An 18488-nucleotide genomic window follows, 5' to 3' on the forward strand; every position below is an offset into this window, starting at 1 on the left:
TGCCGCCCCGAAGCCTTCCTGTGTTGGGGGCGAAGGCTGTGCTTGCTGTGCGGAGCCGATGTGAGCCTTGTCAGGGCTTGGCACGAAGTGGGCGGTAGTGTAAATGACCCGGGTGCTCATATTGGGGTGAGTCGTTATCCTCAGTTTGCCAGAGGCAAAGATGCAGAGTTAAATGCCGAGTGAATACCCCGGCCCTAAGTTTTCCACATGCAGAAGCAAGGACCTACAGAGAGCAGCCACAAAAGAAGAATGACTTGCTTTTCTTGATTGCTTCCTGTACCCTGGGCGTCAGGCTAAGTGTTCACAATGCGGGCTCACCTGTAGTCCTCACTGTAGCCTGTGCCCATTCTGCAGATGGGGCGGCTGAGGCCCGGTGTGGGCAAGAAATCGGTGCAGTGTCTCTCAGGGATTTAGTCTACCCAGGCAGGGGATTCCGGTACCTGTGCCCTTAATGCAGGTGTGCCCCTCTGCCCCCCCATCCACAGGGCCAGCTGCTGCTTCCACATGCAGGGGGGCGCTTAGCGAGGGCGGCGCAGCCCAGGGCATCTCGCTTCTGCCTCCGGTGCAGCCTGGCTGGGAATCCAGTGTAGTTATCCCAATCGTCAGTCCTCTCAGGGAGTTACATCTTGCTTTTTCACAAAAGGATTCTAGAATGTGTAAGGTATTTTCCCATCTTCTCTCTCCCCAGCTCCTTCAAAGTGTGTCATCAGGCTGTGGCAATGAAGTTGTATTAGGAAGGAGGCCAAAGGGAGGGAAAGGAAACATTTTGGGTGTTGAAAAACTATTGGCTGACTTTCCTCCTTGGGCGTTTAGGTGAAAAATACCCCCAGTTAAGTGGTGAGAACCATAGGCCCGGGACATCTTGGAACCCATATCATCAGGTGTCTTCTCTGAGACCTTGAACAAGTCACGTTACCACTCTGGGCTTCAGTCTTTCCACCTGTAAAGTGGGCATCAGACTTCTCTATCACTCCATCCAAGCATCTTGGCCCTTGCCCCTCAGACAGGGCTACTTTGAAAAGCAGAGAGTTTTCTAAGGCATCAGGTGCTGAAGGCGTCCTTACCATTATTAATAAAAACAAAACAGGCTAAGGCATAAACCTAAGGTGATGTTTTAATTTGTGGGAAAGGTGTTTAATCGTACATGAAAGACACCCTGCCTTAAAGGGTCGAGTGGCGCTGCCTGGTGTACATGAGAATTCACCCTCCACTGGCTCATCCATGCCTTTGGTGGGGTGGGGGGTTTATGTTTTCAGTATCGATTGCATTTATGAGAGAAGGAGCCTTACAGTGATTTTCATCAACACAGTCTGAACGCCAACAGCTCCTACGGTTCGTCAGACCACATCTGTGCTTTCATTTTATGTTAGCTCATCAACTGAACTGCATGTCATGGTTTTAATCACCGGGAGATTAATTAGCTTGTCCCCGGGCAAACACACAAAAGCTGGCCTGGATGAGCTGACTCCTGAAATGCCTGTATGTTACCGTGAACATCGATGCAGAAAAGAAAAATTCTAGCATGAGGAATTGTTCTTTGTGCTGTAGGAAAAAAAAAAAAAAAGCCAAAAAAACGCCCTTAACCCTGTCCACTGTGCTGAAAGTGACTGGCTGAGAGCAAGTCCAGTTCGCATTGCACCTTGACAGTGGGCCCTTAGATAGACGAAGACATCGCATTTTTATTTTCCACAGTGCTCTTTCCAGGGTGAAGGCTTTATGGTCAGTCTGGCCCTTTTAGAGATAGAGGCTCCTGGTGTTGCTCTGTAAAACTGAACACCAGATTCTTGACGTCTTTATAACCATCCTTCCTGTGCAGTGGCCCAGCCTGGGTGAGAAGTCATTTGAAAAACGGATTTCACCTTTCAGTTCTGAAATCACGACCGGGTGTGGCCGGGGCTGCCCGTGACCATGGCTCTAGGTGCCACCTGTGTTCTGAGCTCTGTGCCAAGCAAACACCCATAGCGGGTGATAAGGGGAAGGGGTCTCTGTCCCACGCTCTTTTTAACCACTAGCCTGGCCCAGCCTTTTCCTCCACGTTCGGTTTTTTTTTTTTTATGCTCCATGTGGCCCCCCCATGATCTGGTCCCCTCTTCCCTCTTGGTTCTCATCTCTTCGCTTTCCCCGCTCACCCACTTAGCTCCACCCAGACTGGCAGCCTCGCTGTTCTTCAAACAGGACAGACACACCTCCACCTCAGGGCCTTTGCACTTGCTGTTCTCTCTGCCTGGGATGCTCTTCCCTCGCATATTGGCATGGCCTCCCTGTTACCTCTTGGGGGTGTTTTCTCAAATGCCCCGTCTCCTGTCCACCCTCTCTAAAATTGCACCACCTCGCCCCATGTCTCATTCCCTCTTCCCCGTTGTATTTCCCTCCTCAGCACTTTACCTCCAGCACACGGTATAGTTTACTGAATTTGTTTTATGACTCACCGACCAGCACGGAAGCTCTCCAAGGGCAGGCGTCGTGGTCTGCTTTTCATCTTGAATGTCCAGTGCTTCGAACTGGCCCTGACACACATACCAGGTGCTCAGTACGTAGTAGTTGAATGAAGGAAAGGAAATTGGGCTCCAGAGGCTGGGGCAGCACATGGCTCGTACTCCACTGGCTGGATATTACCTGCGGTGATTTTTTTTCTCCCAGGTACTCCACCATCTATACCATGTTTCCTGTGTTTTCTCTGGTCCTGGACAAAGATGTGAAGTCAGAAGTTGCCATGCTGTACCCTGAGCTCTACAAGGATCTCCTCAAGGTTCACGGAGCCCCCTCCTCCTTCCTTCCTTCTTCCCTCCCTCCCTCCCTGTTTTAACATATTTCACACAGACCCTCCATGTCTGATGTGAACACACTTGAACTGGTGGCTTTGTTTTGAGAGGAAGGCGTGGGAGTATATGTCTTTTCTTAAAGTATGATACGCACATGTAAAGAATACTAAACTGTACAGTGATATGTCAACTTTTAAAACAAACCTCCTAATGCCTTTTTAAAAAGCCCCTGACAGTTGCATTTTGTAGCTGCAACTTGTGTCTGTTCCTGGAAATGCTTTTGTGGACAGTCCTGAAAAGTGTGTGTGTGTGATTGCATTTGTTGGTCCTCAAGGGGTTTTTGATAAAAAGCAGATTTATTGAGTTGGCCCCAAAGTTCGTTCGGGTTATTCCGTAACATCTTACGGGAAAACCCGAACGAACTTTTGGGCCAACCCAATATTTCCATCTAATATCAATTCTCTTTAAAAAACATCGTTTCTTGAATGTATTTTGACGTGTGTGAGCCACTGTTTTGACGAAAACAAGCAGGTTTCCTTGTCTGGTTGGTGGAGGGTAGCCTGACAGTGGCTCGTGCCCTGGGTGAGCCCCGCACGCTAGCCCGCTCTGTCTTCCTCTCTCTCATTCAGGGACGGCCGTTGTCCTACAAGACATTCCTGATATGGGTTTTGATCAGCATCTATCAAGGTAAGGACGGGTGAAAACACCTGTTGTCTTATGCTCTGGCCTTGGCCCCAGGGTCAACTTCACCATTCTCTTGTCTGTAGAACACAAAGAGAAGCAGCTGGAATGCCGAGATTGCAGTAAGGAGTGTGGCTCTGTGTCCGAGGGAGCCCCTCCTCGGGTTCTAAGGCCTTGCTCATCAGGCGCAGGTCACACGTGAGGTGGTCCTGTCCGCTTAACTGAGACAGTCAGAGAAAAGTACAACTAATACTAATCAAACCCTGCTGGGGTGTTCAAGTCATTGTAACAAAACGTGGTCGCTTTCTGGAATGTTCTGATACTTTTTCTGAAGTCAAGTTGTAGTTCTTGAACAACATATTTACTTCTGTGGCCTCCAGAGAGGGTCCCTCAGACGGTACAGGCTTTGTGAGATGACTTACTGGACTATGAAAAGGAAATGTCAGAACCTCTCTTCGTATTTATTTTTTCCTCTTTTTAGAACTTCTGTTGTCATGTGTGTTTTATAATGTACCTGACACATTTGCACAGTGGTCCTGCTACCTCTCTGTGTCTGTCTGCACAGGTACACACGGATAATTTACAAATCCGCATCGTCCATTAGGGATTCATTCTTAGTGTTTTTTTCTGATGGGATGTGTGGTCAAAAAGTGTAGACCGTTGAATTTGTTAGGGGCTAAATTATCATTGAAACAATTTGAGGGTGGTTGTTGTTGTTTTGTTTTTTTTTTTTTTTGAGAAGTGTAGCAAAGTGACATGTATGTAGCTGGTTGAAGAATGCAAATGCTGCATGGAAGTTCATAATAACAAGCAGTGGTGCTTCATTGCACCCCCTGCATCCCCAGCACTGTTGTAATAGGCCGTCATTTGAGGAGTTTTGGGGTTTAGGGTCTCTTGCTCTTGAGCAGGAATCTCACGTAGCTAGCTAGTGCTTTTGATCAACGTGAGACATTCCCCATTGAGTTCCCGCAGTTCTGGATGAAAGTGCACTTATCTGGACCCTCCCCCACTTTCCTTTCTCTCCTCAGTACAGGTGCGTAATTCTTTGAGGCTCTCTCTTGGTTGTCCCTATCATTTTTTTGTGTTTGGGGGCAGGGAGGGGGTAAAGGAGACAAAGCATAGCATTTACCATCTAGCTCTTCTTAAGTACGCAGTTCAGTAGTGTCCCATATGTTCACCTTGCTGTGAAACAGGTCTCCAGAACTTTTTCATCTTGCAAAACTGAAACTCTGTATCCATTCAACAACAAACGCCTCTTTCCTTCCTCCCCACAGTTCCTGGTAATCACCGTTCTACTTCGTCACTATGAATGTGACTCCTTAGATCCCTCGTACACGTGGGATTGTACAGTATTTGTTCTTCTGTGGCTGACTACATCTGTCATGTAAAAGAATACACAAAAACTTCTATTTCTTGTTCCACCCAATCCAGAGAGTTGCTCTCTCTGCCTCTTTTCCTTTTTCTCCTCTCTATCTCTTCCTCTCCCTCTCTGTCCAATTATAAACTCTCTATTAATAAAGACACAGACATAGAGAATGGACTTGAGGACACAGGGAGGGGGAAGGGGAAGCTGGGACGAAGTGAGAGAGTGGCATGGACACATATACAGTACCAAATGGAAAATAGTTAGCTAGTGGGAAGCAGCCGCATAGCACAGGGAGATCAGCTCGGTGCTTTGTGACCACCTAGAGGGGTGGGAATAGGGAGGGTGGGAGGGAGACGCAAGAGGGAAGAGATATGGGGATATCTGTATATGTGTAGCTGATTCACTTTGTTATACAGCGGAAACTAACACACCATTTGTAAAGCAGTTATACTCCAATGAAGATGTTAAGAAAAAAATAAACATAAACTCTCTCTTATATACAGCCGAAAGGGAACATGGGAAAACTAGAATGTGAGGCCTCTCTTTCAAACCTCCATAAAGTACCACTCATTAACCTTCTTTAACAAATGGTACCTTTCATGTCTGAATGGGAAAAACAAAAGGAGTCAGATGTGAGTGAGCAGGGTGAGCCTTCTGTGGGGAGGGAGGGGGAGGCGTCGGCTCCCAGCAGGGCGGGCTGCGTGGGCAGCGGAGGCCCCTCCCCACCCAGACTTCCCTCCGCCTTTGCAGGAAGCACCATCATGTACGGGGCGCTGCTGCTGTTTGAGTCGGAATTCGTGCACATTGTGGCGATTTCCTTCACGTCGCTGATCCTCACGGAGCTGCTAATGGTGGCCCTGACCATCCAGACCTGGCACTGGCTCATGACGGTGGCCGAGCTGCTCAGCCTGGCCTGCTACATCGCCTCCCTGGTGTTCCTCCACGAATTTATCGGTGAGACCCCCCTGCACTTAGGGCCCGCCCATCAGGTCCAAGGGTCTTACCAGCAGGCCTTGGTACTCAGCTGCCCGCCCTTTGCTCACTGGCATCCCTTGGGACAAGTGGCAGTTGAGAATCAGCCTCTTGGAACCGAGGCTGGCGGGCATGATCTTAATGTAGAGTGTTTTCTTTAAAACCACGCCGTGCCTGCTGGCTTAGAAGGGGATTCGTTCAGTCCTGCAAGGACCTAGTGGGCTTCTCCAGGGAGCTGGTCACTGTGCTGGGCTCCGTGGAGCTATGGAGATGGTGAGAATCCAGAGAGTAAATGACAGTCCAGCAGGACTTACCAGTGTTATTAGCTTGAGAAACTCTGCCTTGTTGTGAAAGCATCTTCTATCACGCCTCTTCCTTATCAGTAAACGCTCTTTAAGAAGGTTTTAATAAAGGAAAAAGGAGCATTCCCGTGAAAAGTGAAGTCTTAGAACAGTTTCACACTTGTTTGAAAAGTCTCTCTGAATAGGTTTTGTGAGCACCTACTGTGCGCTCAGTGGCTTGAGGCCAGGGAGTCACAGAGGCTTAGAAGATGCAAGCTCTGCCCTCACGAAGCTTTGGTCGTCACCTTAGATGTGGACCAGTCATAGGACTGGGCCCATGGTTGGGGCTCTGGGCTTGGCACTTAGTAGGTGCTTACTCAGTGCCCGCTGCATTTCCCCCAGCCTGTGCTCAAGAGGCAGGGAAGGCGGCTGCCAGGCATCCACTCCCGGTACTGTTGAAAATCACTAGCTGTCGCTCCTCTGTTGCAAAAACCTCGGAACTGCAGGCCTGACTGTGTGGCGGCAGGAAGGGGAGCTCCCCGCCCCTCCAGGTCACACTGTTCTTGACGAGGGGTCTCCGCCCCCCTTTGCACCACCCTCAGACCCGGCTCTGGCTTCTGTGACCATTGCTGAGGCGAAGGGGAAAAGCTGCTGGGAAGAAGTGTGTCTGAGCGTCACTTTCTGCCGGGTTTAGGAAGAAAAACTCCAGCTGTCAGATTCCAAATCAAAAACACTTGGAAGGGGGATTTTTTTGCCCAGTTTTCTTTTCCGAATTGTTGAAAACAGCATTTCACGGAAGGTCCGGAAGCTCCAGAAGCAGGTCAGAGAGAGGAGGAGAGAGACAGGGAAGGGAAGTCAGGCTGGCAGCCTGGGTGCTCTGAGCACATCTCCCGCGGGAGAGAAGCCCACGTCCCCTCCGATGGCCCTGCCGCCCCGCCGGCTCTGGGCGGCACGTTCCCGCCCGCTCACTGCTGTCTTCTGTTTGCTTGCAGACGTGTACTTCATCGCCACATTGTCCTTCTTGTGGAAAGTGTCTGTCATCACTCTGGTCAGCTGTCTGCCCCTCTATGTCCTCAAGTACCTGCGAAGGCGGTTCTCCCCTCCCAGCTACTCGAAGCTCACGTCCTAGGCCATGCACTCGGGAGAGGACCCCGGTCTCCGCACTCTCCTGGCGGACAGAGTTCAAGTTGCATTTCTATTAACCACCACCCGTGGATTGTGCAGTGGTGGCTCCCACGTGCAGTTCTGATATGAAGAGGCGCTGCGCTTCCACGGAGCCCGACACTGAATAAACAGGAGGATGGCGCCTCAGGGGGCCCCATACGGGAGTCTGAGCCCCTGGTGATTCACAGTCAGTGAATGTGACTGTGAAAACCGGTGACTCGGCCGAGAGATGTATTCATGGGTCACTGTGCAGGCTTCCTTATGACTTGAGTTTTGTTGTCACGTGATAAAAGTTTCTGTCTAGTCGAAGACGGTAGAGGGTTTTTTGGTTGTTGTTTTAAACAATCCTAATGTGTGTGCATTTTTATGTCGTTCTGCTCTTAAAAACCTGGTTTCAGAGAAAGATAAAGCTCTCAGTATAGGTTTTGGGGGAAAAGACGGTGACATTTGGTAAGAAGTTAACCAGACAATAATCTCAATTTGGAAATGCTAAATATCCTCTCTAAGGCAGCCCTGCTTATCGAAACGGCACTGGATTCCTAGGATTACAGAAAACCACATGAGAAGAGAGCAGAAGAGAGAGAGAACCGTAAATCCGGTACGTTATCCTTCCTCCAATTCAGCATCTGTGGCCTTGGAGTTAACATCACCTGTCACCTCGTAAAAGAATTTCAAAGGTGTTATCTTGCTTCGTTCGGATCTGGTAACAATTACAAAGCCTGTGGCTATCTGAGGACACTCTGAGACATTTTCAGCAGAGTTGTTTTAGCAGGAAACGTGCCACTGAACGGCCCCTAAATGTGTCGACAGTGTGACAAGAGACTCAGCTAATTTTTTAGGCAACGTAGCACGTGTGACTCAGACCCTCTGAGTCTGAAGTGGAAAGGTCAGGGACTGGGGCTCTTTACGTCCACAGAAATCTGTTTCCTGTTAGGAGGAATTACTGAGGACACAGTGACAAAGGCAGAGGCGTCTTAGCACGCTGCCATTCATCAGTGGCAGCTTCGAGCGAGGAGCCTCAGTGGAAGGAGGCCCGGGCTGCAGCTCTGGGGTCTGGGCTCCGTTGCGCTGCCTACAGATTTCAAGGGGAACTCGCTGGAAGGCAGCCAGGAGTAGAGATTCCTCTCCCCACCAGGGTGGGGCCCACGCATGTGTGTTTCCTATAAAGCTGTGGCTTCTTGTTTCAGGGGAAGAAGAGAATTTTCAAGCGCTGGATGTGGCCCGGCAAAGCTTTCTTGGGTTTTCACGTCTCTCCTGGCAGAAGCCACACGTGTGTGCCAGAGGATTAGGTTGGTGGATCTGCAAGAGCTGATCATGCTCGAGGTCTTAGATTTGTGATTAATTCTTTATGAGTACGTACCCTCCAGCCCTTCGGCCTGGTTCTTCTTCATGTGCTTCAGAGATGTAAGTTATGGCTACCACTCTAGGGTAAGCCTGCTCTTGGAGAGCTGGGGACACGAGGCCCTTGACTTTGGAGCACTCGATATGCTCGTGTATTTCTGTTGCCCTTTTAAAACTTTATAGAATGACAGTAAGTTGCAGGCACTGCGAAATTGGCCATGACATCACTTCTATTTTAGTTTTAAGATTCTGCAGTTTTGCAGGATTTTTCCCGTTCTGTCCCAGCCATTTCTGCCACACAGAAAACATTTACGGGAAGTAAATGTTGTATTGAATGAATGGTTATTCAGGAAGAGGATCTTTGTCCAAAACTTTGAGAAGGGGCGAGCAGGTCTGACGTCTTTGCTGGGTGATTTTATGTGATTTCAGAGGTGGAGTGAGAGGACGTTGTGCTCAGCGTTTTTGTACCTGTCTGTCTTCTTGGAAGTCAGCCTGTATAACCAGAAGTCTAAAGGTACTTCTACTCCCAGCTCTCAAACCCTGAACTTGACCTTGTTCACAGACAGGTGATGGCTCCTACAGGTAGGTCTCATGGAAATTTTTAGATGTTTCCAGCAGTGACAAGGAAGGAAGATAGTCTCTTTGGTCTTTTCCTTAATTCCCAGTTTTGATCGAGGTGCTTGGGTTGACTTTGAAAGTCAACACCTAAACTCTTGCTTGGCATCTGGGAGGGAGAAAGCGTCCCAGAGGAGCAGAAGAAGCTGTGCCTGGAGGTCGCAGGTGCGTTTGTGCCGTCAACAGACCCCTTCGTTCTGCCTTTCGACCGTACCCTGGTGGAGGCGGCCAAGGGTGAGAGGGACTGAAATGCAAGTGGGGACCGTGACCGTGTTGGAGAGCCACCCTGCCAGGGGGCAGCCTGCTCCCACCACCTTCCGGGGTCCGGAGTGTCTAGGAAAACACACGTGTGCTTCTCAAACTCTGGAGACCCACGTGGCGGGAGCCACGAGTCAGCTGAGTGTACACGATCCTGACGTGCGCACATCAGCCCATAATCCCACCAGAGGATCTGCGTACACAGGCACTTCCCGTGTGAGCTTAGCTGTGGGGAGAAGACAAAGACACAGACAAGAAATCCAAGCCATTTTAAGGAAACTGCTGAATTCCTAAAAAGCATAAGGATTCCGTTCACCAGTCTGGAAGGAACTTGGGAAACACCGTTGACACCTTGGAGGTCCCCTCGCCTTGGAACTCAGTGGCCCCAAGTCTCCGGCAGCCAGAGGCCCCTGGCACACCATCAGCGCTGTTTAAACACTTCCCTCAAAGTGAAAGTTACACCACCCCCTGCGCTTTGACAACGTTAGGTATTTCTGTCGGAGTAACTTAATTTTATTATTTGATGATTCTTTTTATTATATTTTTTGGTGATGGTTGTGTGTGTGGGAAAGCGAGGAATCTGTTTGGTGTCTCTTCCCCTCCCTTTCTCTAGGAAAATGACCAGACAAGTGTCTCCATCTTGAGTGATCTCTTGCATCTGCCCGTTTCAGTGCTAATTGGAGAGTGTGTACACGCGTGTGTGTGTTGCTCACGGTGCTCCGTGTGCACACGCGTGTGTGTGTTGCTTACGGTGCTCCGTGAGACCGGCTGCACTTACTTGGGCTGCTTGGGGCGGAGGACTCCACCCTAAAGCGACGAAGGGCATCCCTGGGAGCATCTTGAGATTGGAGCAGACCATCTGTTTACAGCCACCTGGAGCTGGGAGGCCCAGAGCTGGGCTTCCTCCCACTTTCAGCTTTATTATAGCCAGATCCCAGACTCGCTTCCCTTAAGTGAAGCCCTTTTTCGTAGCAGTGATCTTAAATACCAACATCTGCTTACCCTTTCCTCCGTATGTTTTCCACTGAAAATTTAGGTTATGCTGACAGTTTTTTTTTGTTTTTTGTTTTTTGCGGTAGGCGGGCCTCTCACTGTTGTGGCCTCTCCCGTCGTGGAGCACAGGCTCCGGACGCGCAGGCTCAGTGGCCATGGCTCACGGGCCCAGCCGCTCCGCGGCATGTGGGATCTTCCCGGACCAGGGCACGAACCCGCGTCCCCTGCATCGGCAGGCGGACGGACTCTCAACCACTGCGCCACCAGGGAAGCCCTGTGACAGTACTTTTGAATGTATTTTGGGCTTTCGTGCTCCTTGGAAATTGACACGATCATGCCTGTTTTTCTGTCTCTAGACTTTTGCTTTTATGCTTTGTTTTATTTTTCCCGGGGTGGGGATAGGAATGCCCTTGCGCCTTTATGGGGCAGCATTTTAAACCTGCGCCAGAATTGCAGATGGGGCCTACGTGTTCTTCTGCTCCATCTTACTCAAGGCCAACACCTATCAGCCATTTTTATCTTGGATCTTTTTGGTGTGTTTGCAACGTGTGTATGTGTGAGTATGTGATGTCACCTCCAGTGTTTTGAAGACATACTTGGTTTTCACTGCGTTAAAATCCTATCACTCACAGTTTTGTTTTTCATTAAGAAATACACAAGGAGCTTTGCAAAGACAACAGACTTTATTTCTCCCCCCTTCTTTTAACATAAAGCTTTTTATTTGGTCGTTTATATATATGTCTTAGGAAATAGTTCCATTAATTAAGTCCATTGTGTCTTGGAAAAATATATCTATTATGCTCTTGGATGGAACCGATAAGCACGCGAGCAGCACTGCAGTTGGAGATGCTCAGCATCTTCTCACACCAGCGCAGGCGTTCCTGGGAATCTGTCTTCTCCATCACAGTATGGTTGGAGACACAGTCTGTTGGTGTCGCTGGGCGATGTCAGTGCATAGTGTGTTTGCTGGGGGGGGCAGGTGGGGAGGGGGCGTGGTATTTGCAAAAAAAAAACAAAAATTGTGGCTCATTTATTATTTTGTTGCCATGGGGCTGACCGTGAATTCCTCTGGGACTCTGACGTCCTCATTAGTAGATTAGCTGTAATCCTCATGGCAAATACTCACCGGGACAGCGTTTTTTGATGAGAGGGAAGTGATAGTACAGAGCAGGAGCTCCAGATGATTTAAATTCTTGATCCTGTGATGACACACCTGTGATCCTGCGAGATTCTGAGCGTTCTCCTTTCATTGTCTGCCAGCGTGGCCCATTGCTGTTGCCCAATAAAGCTTGTGTACTTTATGCCTTTGGGGAGCATTTTAATTTGTGCAGGGACGTGAAACTCTGGTGTCAAAATGAGAGCTTGTTATTATAATGCTATGTTGTATGTATCTCATGGTACATAAAATGTAAATAGCTTTTTCTCCAGGTAAAGAATATTTTAATTTCAGCAAAAAAAACCCCCAAACCCATGCATTATTTATTATTCTGTACTGTTGTCTATTCCAGATATGTTAGAATTTCAAAAAGTGATCTATATAAAAGAAGCAAACATATTTTATGATTCATTTTGTATTTATACACCCAGTCTTTGATTGCTTTGTATAGATTTTTTTTTTTTTTATAATCAAGTGATAGAAGATTTAGGAACCCAGTCACTTAAATTTTAGGGAAAAGAGGTTTTTAATCTATTGTATAGGATACCGAGGACATGGTATTTTATTCATCTAATCCGGTGATTCTCAGCCAGAGGTGACTGTGGCCTGCAGGGGACATGGCGCAATGTCTGAAGTCACTTGGTTCTCGCAACTTGGAGGGGTGGCGGTCTGCTGGCACCTAATGAAGACTGCACAGGGCAGCCCCGCGGCCGAGGATCATTCAAACCGACGTCAAAAGTGTTGAGGTTGAGAAACCCACATGCAATCTGCAAGCGTCAGTTTTGCCGTTTGTAAGAGTCTGTCTTCGTTTCCAAAGGAGCCCAGCAGCTGTAAACTCGTCTCAAGAAGCTGATTATACATCCAACTGGCCAAATGTTTTAATTAGCAGCTCTTTGCAGTGCGGGCTCCTGGCTTCCTCTCCCTGGCTCTCCGCTGAGAGGGCCATTCTCAGTTTATGGAGTCGAGAGGAGATTGTACATTAGCTGTGCCTCAGTCAAGAGCGGCTCCCCGGGCACGTGGAGGATGCCTGCGCTCAAGAGCAGAGGGCAGTACTTTTCCTTAGCCGCGTGCCGTCGATGTAAAGTCTTCAGACCGCTTTTACCTGCTGTGAAATTCCACGAATGTGCAGACACTCCTCCATCCGAGCCACTAGGGGGAACTTGAGGATCAAAAGACATTTCTGTTTCCTGTTTTCTCCAGCCTGGCGGGCCCAGCATACCTAACTGCTATGTTTCAAGACGCTGCTTTCATAGCTTCAGAATTTATTTCATGGCCAACGGCTCCGTTAAAAACAGACATTTCTTTTTATGTTGTTGACCAGACTATTTTGCTGGACTTAGCTTGGGGAAAAAAAAGAAAAAAAGATGGGGCCGGGGGTGAGATGAATATTTATTTGATCTCAGATATTTGCATTTTTGAATAATTGGCAACTGGGGATCCTTGCCCTCCGCACTCTTCAGGCTCATGAGGTTTAGAGACGAAATGTCCCAACACCTCAAGTACTTTAACTGTTTTTGTTATTAAACTTCTCAGGGTGGCATGACACCCTGCAGTATTTGTGAGCTGATCTGTAAATGATGGATTTGCTCACCTCAAAATAGAACTGTAGTCGCTCCAAACTTTCCACAAGTTGGAGCACAGTAACAGAATTCATTCAGGACTTGCTAATTTCCTACTTTAAATGGGTTACATAACAGAACAGTCCCTCCTTTGCGCCTCTCAAAACTACCCTTGAAGTGATGGTGAAATGTATCGTTAAAAGCTAGAAATAGCTTTGCTAAACTCTGGGAAAACGATGAGTTTTTTTTCTTCTTCTTCTTCTTCTGATATCCCCCCCCCCTTTTTCATCCAAACATTGCATAATGTTAAAAAAAAAAAAAAGTCAAATCTTTCCGTGGGATTTAATTTCGTTCTCCATGTGGCTGTGGTTGGAGGGATAACTTAAGTACTTTGGGGGCTGGCAGATTTTTGGAGGATCACGCACTCCCGGATCGGTTTTCATCTGAAGCCTTAGCAGAGAAGTATGCCCGATCCTGGGGTTTCTCCCCTTCCCTCCTGCTCCCCCTTTTGTGGATGAGTTATCTACAACGTAGCATCTTTTCAGAAGGCCTGCCTTCTCGTAAGAATGCCAAAGCAAAGCCACCCTCCACTTTCCCTATTGAGGTTTTGATTTTGAAATGGATTCCCCTTAAAATTTGAGGATAACTGAATCATATGTGAAGTCACCAGCCCCACACCCTATGCTCGGTGACCAGCCAGGTCTCATTTCTTAGAACTCAGCCTGCAGGTTCTGTTTGCTTACACTGAGAACTTCGTGTTCCTAAGCCTCTGCTGTTCATTTTCAAGAGATTTAAGAGAAGAACATTTTTTCTTTTATTGGGTCCAGATAAGCCCAGGAAAATTTTTTTTTTTCTTCAAGGAAGGTTGCAGAATCCAGAAAGAGGGATGGGAGTTGTGTGGAATATGCTGATGTATTCATTCATTCATTCACTAAATATTTACTGAGCACCTACTATGTGTTGGGTACTGTTCTTCGGGCAGGAAGCAGCAGTGGAGAGCGAGAGGGACAGTTCCTGCCCTTCATAGTGATTATCTTCTTGTGTGGGGGAGAGACAGTGGACGTACAGATACAGACTGTAATGTCCTCTGAAGAAAGCAGGGAGAGGGAGAAGAAGAGAGTGATTATATGGTTAAAGTATGGATAGAGGAAGTGATGGGGGTCAGAGAAGGGCCCTTTGGGATGGACCACTGGAGCAGAAGCCTGAAGGATAAGAGGAAGGGAACTGTGGGAAGCTCTGCGGGAAATGGTGTATGGGCAGCAGGGTATGCAAAGGCCCTGGGGTTGGAAAGGCTGGGGCATGTCGGAGGAGCAGAAAGGTGGGCACATCGCCAGAGTGCTGAGACCAAGAGGGAGGTTGGAGGAGGTGAGGGCGGGGCGGGGAGGCAGGTAGGTCCTGCAGTCATGGCATTCAGACTGAGTGCTGTATGAGAACCAAACGAGCATTATTGAAGTTGGCCCACGAACTATGTCAGAACCTGAACTCTGTCCAAGGGGCCCCAGTTCACTCTCTCCCTGCTACTCACTGACCCATCCCTTCCTGTCTTTGTTTCCACCTCTGTGTTCCAAGGGGGTTGAGGCGAGACCCCTCCCATTGGAATCAACCCACTGCCATGCCCAGTATTTCTGCGTGACTTTATTGGCATAAACGACACTAACTATTATATAAAGAGGAGAAGAAGGCGGTCCTTGGATGAAGTTTCTTCTTGCTTTTCCAGCAAATACTACAAAGGGTCTCTGTTCAGCCCTGCCTGGGGCACAGTGGGCAGAGGTGATTGTTCTTGGGCGAGCCCTGGAAAGCCGGCCACCTCCGACTTAGAAGGTGAGTCTGGAGGGAGAACCAGTAGAGAAGAATGAACTGGGTCACGTTCTTCGAAGCTGCCACATTTCCAGAATATGCCCACTTGGGTCGGATTTCGAAGAGGAAGCGCTTTGCAGTCATGAACTGCGTGCGGGAACCCAGGCTGTGTTCAAATTCCTCCTGAAGAGAGAAATAATAACGAGAACAGGCTGTGGAAAAGAATGTAGTTAGTGTCTTAAAGATGGGCAAATACTCATTCTCATTTGTCCTTTTATGTGAAACAGATTTTTTAGAAGGCAATTGGAGTAGCTAACGACATCCAGAGCCCTGCTGATTTCGAGTGGGGCCGGGGCTGGGGGCTCCAGTTTGCCCAAACTACTAATCAGATCCAAGGAAAGAGGTGAGTTGATTACCCTGGAAATCGCACAGGAATTCTTCAAAGACGTGGCCGGTAATTAGCATGTAAGATGCTACTCGCTATGCACAAAACTTAGCATAATTTTATTAGCTCATCACCACCAGAATTAGAGAAAATCAGGCCAGAAAAAGTCCCGCTAGCCAGGCTGCCTGATGCAGACGTGGAGACTTTTGCTCTAAAATGGCTTCATACTTAAGGGAGACGCTAAGAGAATGCACTACCTTTCTTCTGGGCCTAATGGTGGGTGGGAGTAGAAATGAATGCAATGACATTTTAGGAGACGGGCTGGAATTTGGCGGGGGGTAGGGGGAGGCAGCAGAGGGCGCCGTGCCACGGCCCCAGCTGGAATCGAGACAGACTTGGTTTGAATACCCAGTCCCACACCTACTGAGTGATATGGGGCCGATTCCTTAGAGTCTCTGAGCTTCAGTCCCCTGCCTGTTTTTAGGACTGGGAACACCACCTGTGAGAGCCAGCAACGGGGCTCGTGGCACAGCTGTTGTCATCCCTTGAGACCTCCGAGGGAGGGCGGGCTGCAGATGGAGGGAGGCCGTCTCCCCGACGCTCGAAGTCCTTCATAGAGATGGGTTCACGTGCATGTTTTTTCCGAACGCTGGGGTCACCCGTCTGGATAGAGTCCTTAAAAGAGTTCAGAGTTTGGGCACAGAGGCAATACCCGACCTTGACTCTGCTCGCCTCTCCTTGGCTTTGCAGGTGCTTCCCCTTTAAATTGCCCTGCTCTGAGTGGCTCCTGTTCCCCGCGTGGGACACGAACCTGCCCACCTTATGCTGGATTGGCCTGGGCATCCCTACCTGGGGCTTACACCCCTTCAGGGCTGGGGGTAGATGTAGCCAAAGGAGAAAGAGGACGTCCCTCAAACTCCACTGACTCCGCAATTTGGGATGGAGAATGAGAGGCAGGCAGTCATTGAATTGGCAAATCATTTAACACATTTTTTTCACATGAAAACAAATTCATGAATAGAGCAGAAGGCAAAATCTGCTTGAGTTTGAAAAAATAAACCAAGAGGCTTGAGAGAAGTGAAGGGGGAGGGGGTGACTGGAGCCCACGTGGGTGGTGCTTCCTCACTGGCTTTGCTCTTAGGGGATGTGGAGAGGTGGCTTGGGAGGAACTGACTTCCGGTTTTGTCCTCAGCCAGCCCAGGACCTGGCCCGTGGTGACTTTGAGTTTGTTTTCTTATTCTGGTAAAATATACACAAAGTGTACCATTTTAAAGTATACGGTTCGGTGGCATTAAGTCATTGAAATTTTCTTTTTTTAAAATTTTTATTGAAATGTAGTTGATTTACAATGTTGTGGTCATTGAGTTTTAAGAGTGGATTCTGGAAGATTCAGGAACCTGACTTGAAAAAGTGGGCTTTGCTGTGTCATGGCATTTTACGGTTGCAAAGTGCTTTCCCACCTGCCCCTCATTCTGTGATTATGAGGTGTTATCATCTTCATTTTGCAGATGAGAAAAGCATCATTGAGAGAGACTGAGGGTGAAGCAGGGTCACATAGCAACACAAATATTCATAACACTATTTGCAATTGCCAAAAAGTGCAAACAACTGCTCAACGGATAAACAAAACGTGGTCTATCCAAACTGTGGAATGTTGTCCAGCCATGAAAAGGAATGAAGTACTGACACATGCTACAGCATGGATGGACCTTGAAATTATGCTGAGTGAAGTAAACCGGTCCCTATAGGCCACATGTTGTATGATTACATATTTATATGAAAAGTTCATAAGAGGCAAATCTATAGAGACAGAAAGTAGATTACTGGTTGCCTAGGGCTGGGGAAGGTCAGAGGATGGGTGTGACTTCAGATGGGTAGGGGGTTTCTTTTGGGGATGATGAAAAAGTTCTAAAATTAGCTTGTGATGATGGTTACACAACTGTATACACACTAAAACACAATTACACACCACATACGGGTGAATTTTATAGTATATAACATATCTTAATAAGTCTGTTAAAAGACAAACCCTGCCAAAGTGTGTCTAGAGCGGCTGCACTGTTTCTGCATTCCACGGCAGTAGCACGCGAGCGTTTCAGTCGCTCCACGTCCTTGGCAGCACTTGGCATTGTCAGTCCTTTTGTTTTAGCCATTCTAACAGATGTGCAGTGATCTCTCTTCATGATCTTTAATTGTATGTTTCTAATTGTCGATGACATTGAACATCTTTTCATGTGCTTGGTTGCCACCCACATGTCTTCTTTGGTGAGGTGTTCATGTCCCACCCCCTCCCCCTGCCCCCCATTTAACTTAGATTGTTTTCTTACCGTTGAATTCTGAGAGTTCCTTGTATGTTCCTATAACATATAGAAGTATGTTGTTGAATACGTGATTTGCAAAAATTTCCCCCCCATCTGTAGCTTGTCAATTCATTCTCTTTGCTGTCGGTATTTCTCATACTAGCCCCTCTGGTGGGTGCGTTGTGCTATCTCGTTGTGGTTCTCATTTGCATCAGATCATTTCTTAGTCTGGTATGTGGGGTCTTGGTTCAACAGCAGCTCTGGTTTTATGCACAGTGCTTCACATACAGAATGTTTTTGAAGAGGGGGAGACGGTCGTTATCTTTTCTACTGGTAAGGTTTTAAGAGATACAGTGACTGGCTCAAGGTGACACAGCTCCTAGGTAAGAGGTGGGGCGAGGATTGGAACCCAGGTCTGTGGTCTTAGAGGCAGCTGCTTTTTTGGAGCTATAATCCGCTTTAACCCTCAACTTCAAGGCTCCCAGCAAAAGCAACAGCCTGAGTCTGTCCAGCAAGCTGCATTCCTTTATGGTATGTCATGAGAGGTTGAGAAATGTCAGTGAAGATGACGAACGCTCTGTTTATCTTGACTCTCATCATTCCCAAGGACCCTCCTTACCTCCGTTCCTGACATAGCAGTTCCCAGGGAATTGCCACATTTTCTAGCTGCTGTCGTTGTGGTTGTTCCCACCTTCTAATTATGAGCAGAGTCAGCCCTGGGATGGGGTAGAGGCCTCGAGTCATGAGTCATTGCAGGGATATTGTCCCTGAGGAAGAGAGCCCCTGGGCTGTCTGGAGGCACCGTTCAACATCCACGAGCACCTACTGGGAGCCAGGCAGCTTCTAGGCACTGAGGAT

General features: G+C 48.2%; 1 protein-coding gene across 1 annotated transcript in view; it reads left to right on the plus strand.

The window, feature by feature from the left end:
• ATP9A (ATPase phospholipid transporting 9A) overlaps positions 1-10565 on the plus strand; it is a 126153-nt gene extending 115588 nt beyond the window's left edge. The window contains exons 24-28 of the mRNA XM_024750188.1: positions 486-562; positions 2641-2749; positions 3392-3449; positions 5560-5763; positions 7055-10565. Coding sequence (XP_024605956.1) covers positions 486-562; positions 2641-2749; positions 3392-3449; positions 5560-5763; positions 7055-7191 — 585 coding nt within the window. The 3' untranslated portion in view covers positions 7192-10565. The remainder of the gene's footprint in view (positions 1-485; positions 563-2640; positions 2750-3391; positions 3450-5559; positions 5764-7054) is intronic.
• Positions 10566-18488: the final 7923 nt, after the last annotated feature.

This window comes from Neophocaena asiaeorientalis, unplaced genomic scaffold, assembly GCF_003031525.2.
Source record: "Neophocaena asiaeorientalis asiaeorientalis breed wild unplaced genomic scaffold, Neophocaena_asiaeorientalis_V1.1 scaffold606, whole genome shotgun sequence".
Lineage (NCBI taxonomy): Eukaryota > Metazoa > Chordata > Mammalia > Artiodactyla > Phocoenidae > Neophocaena > Neophocaena asiaeorientalis.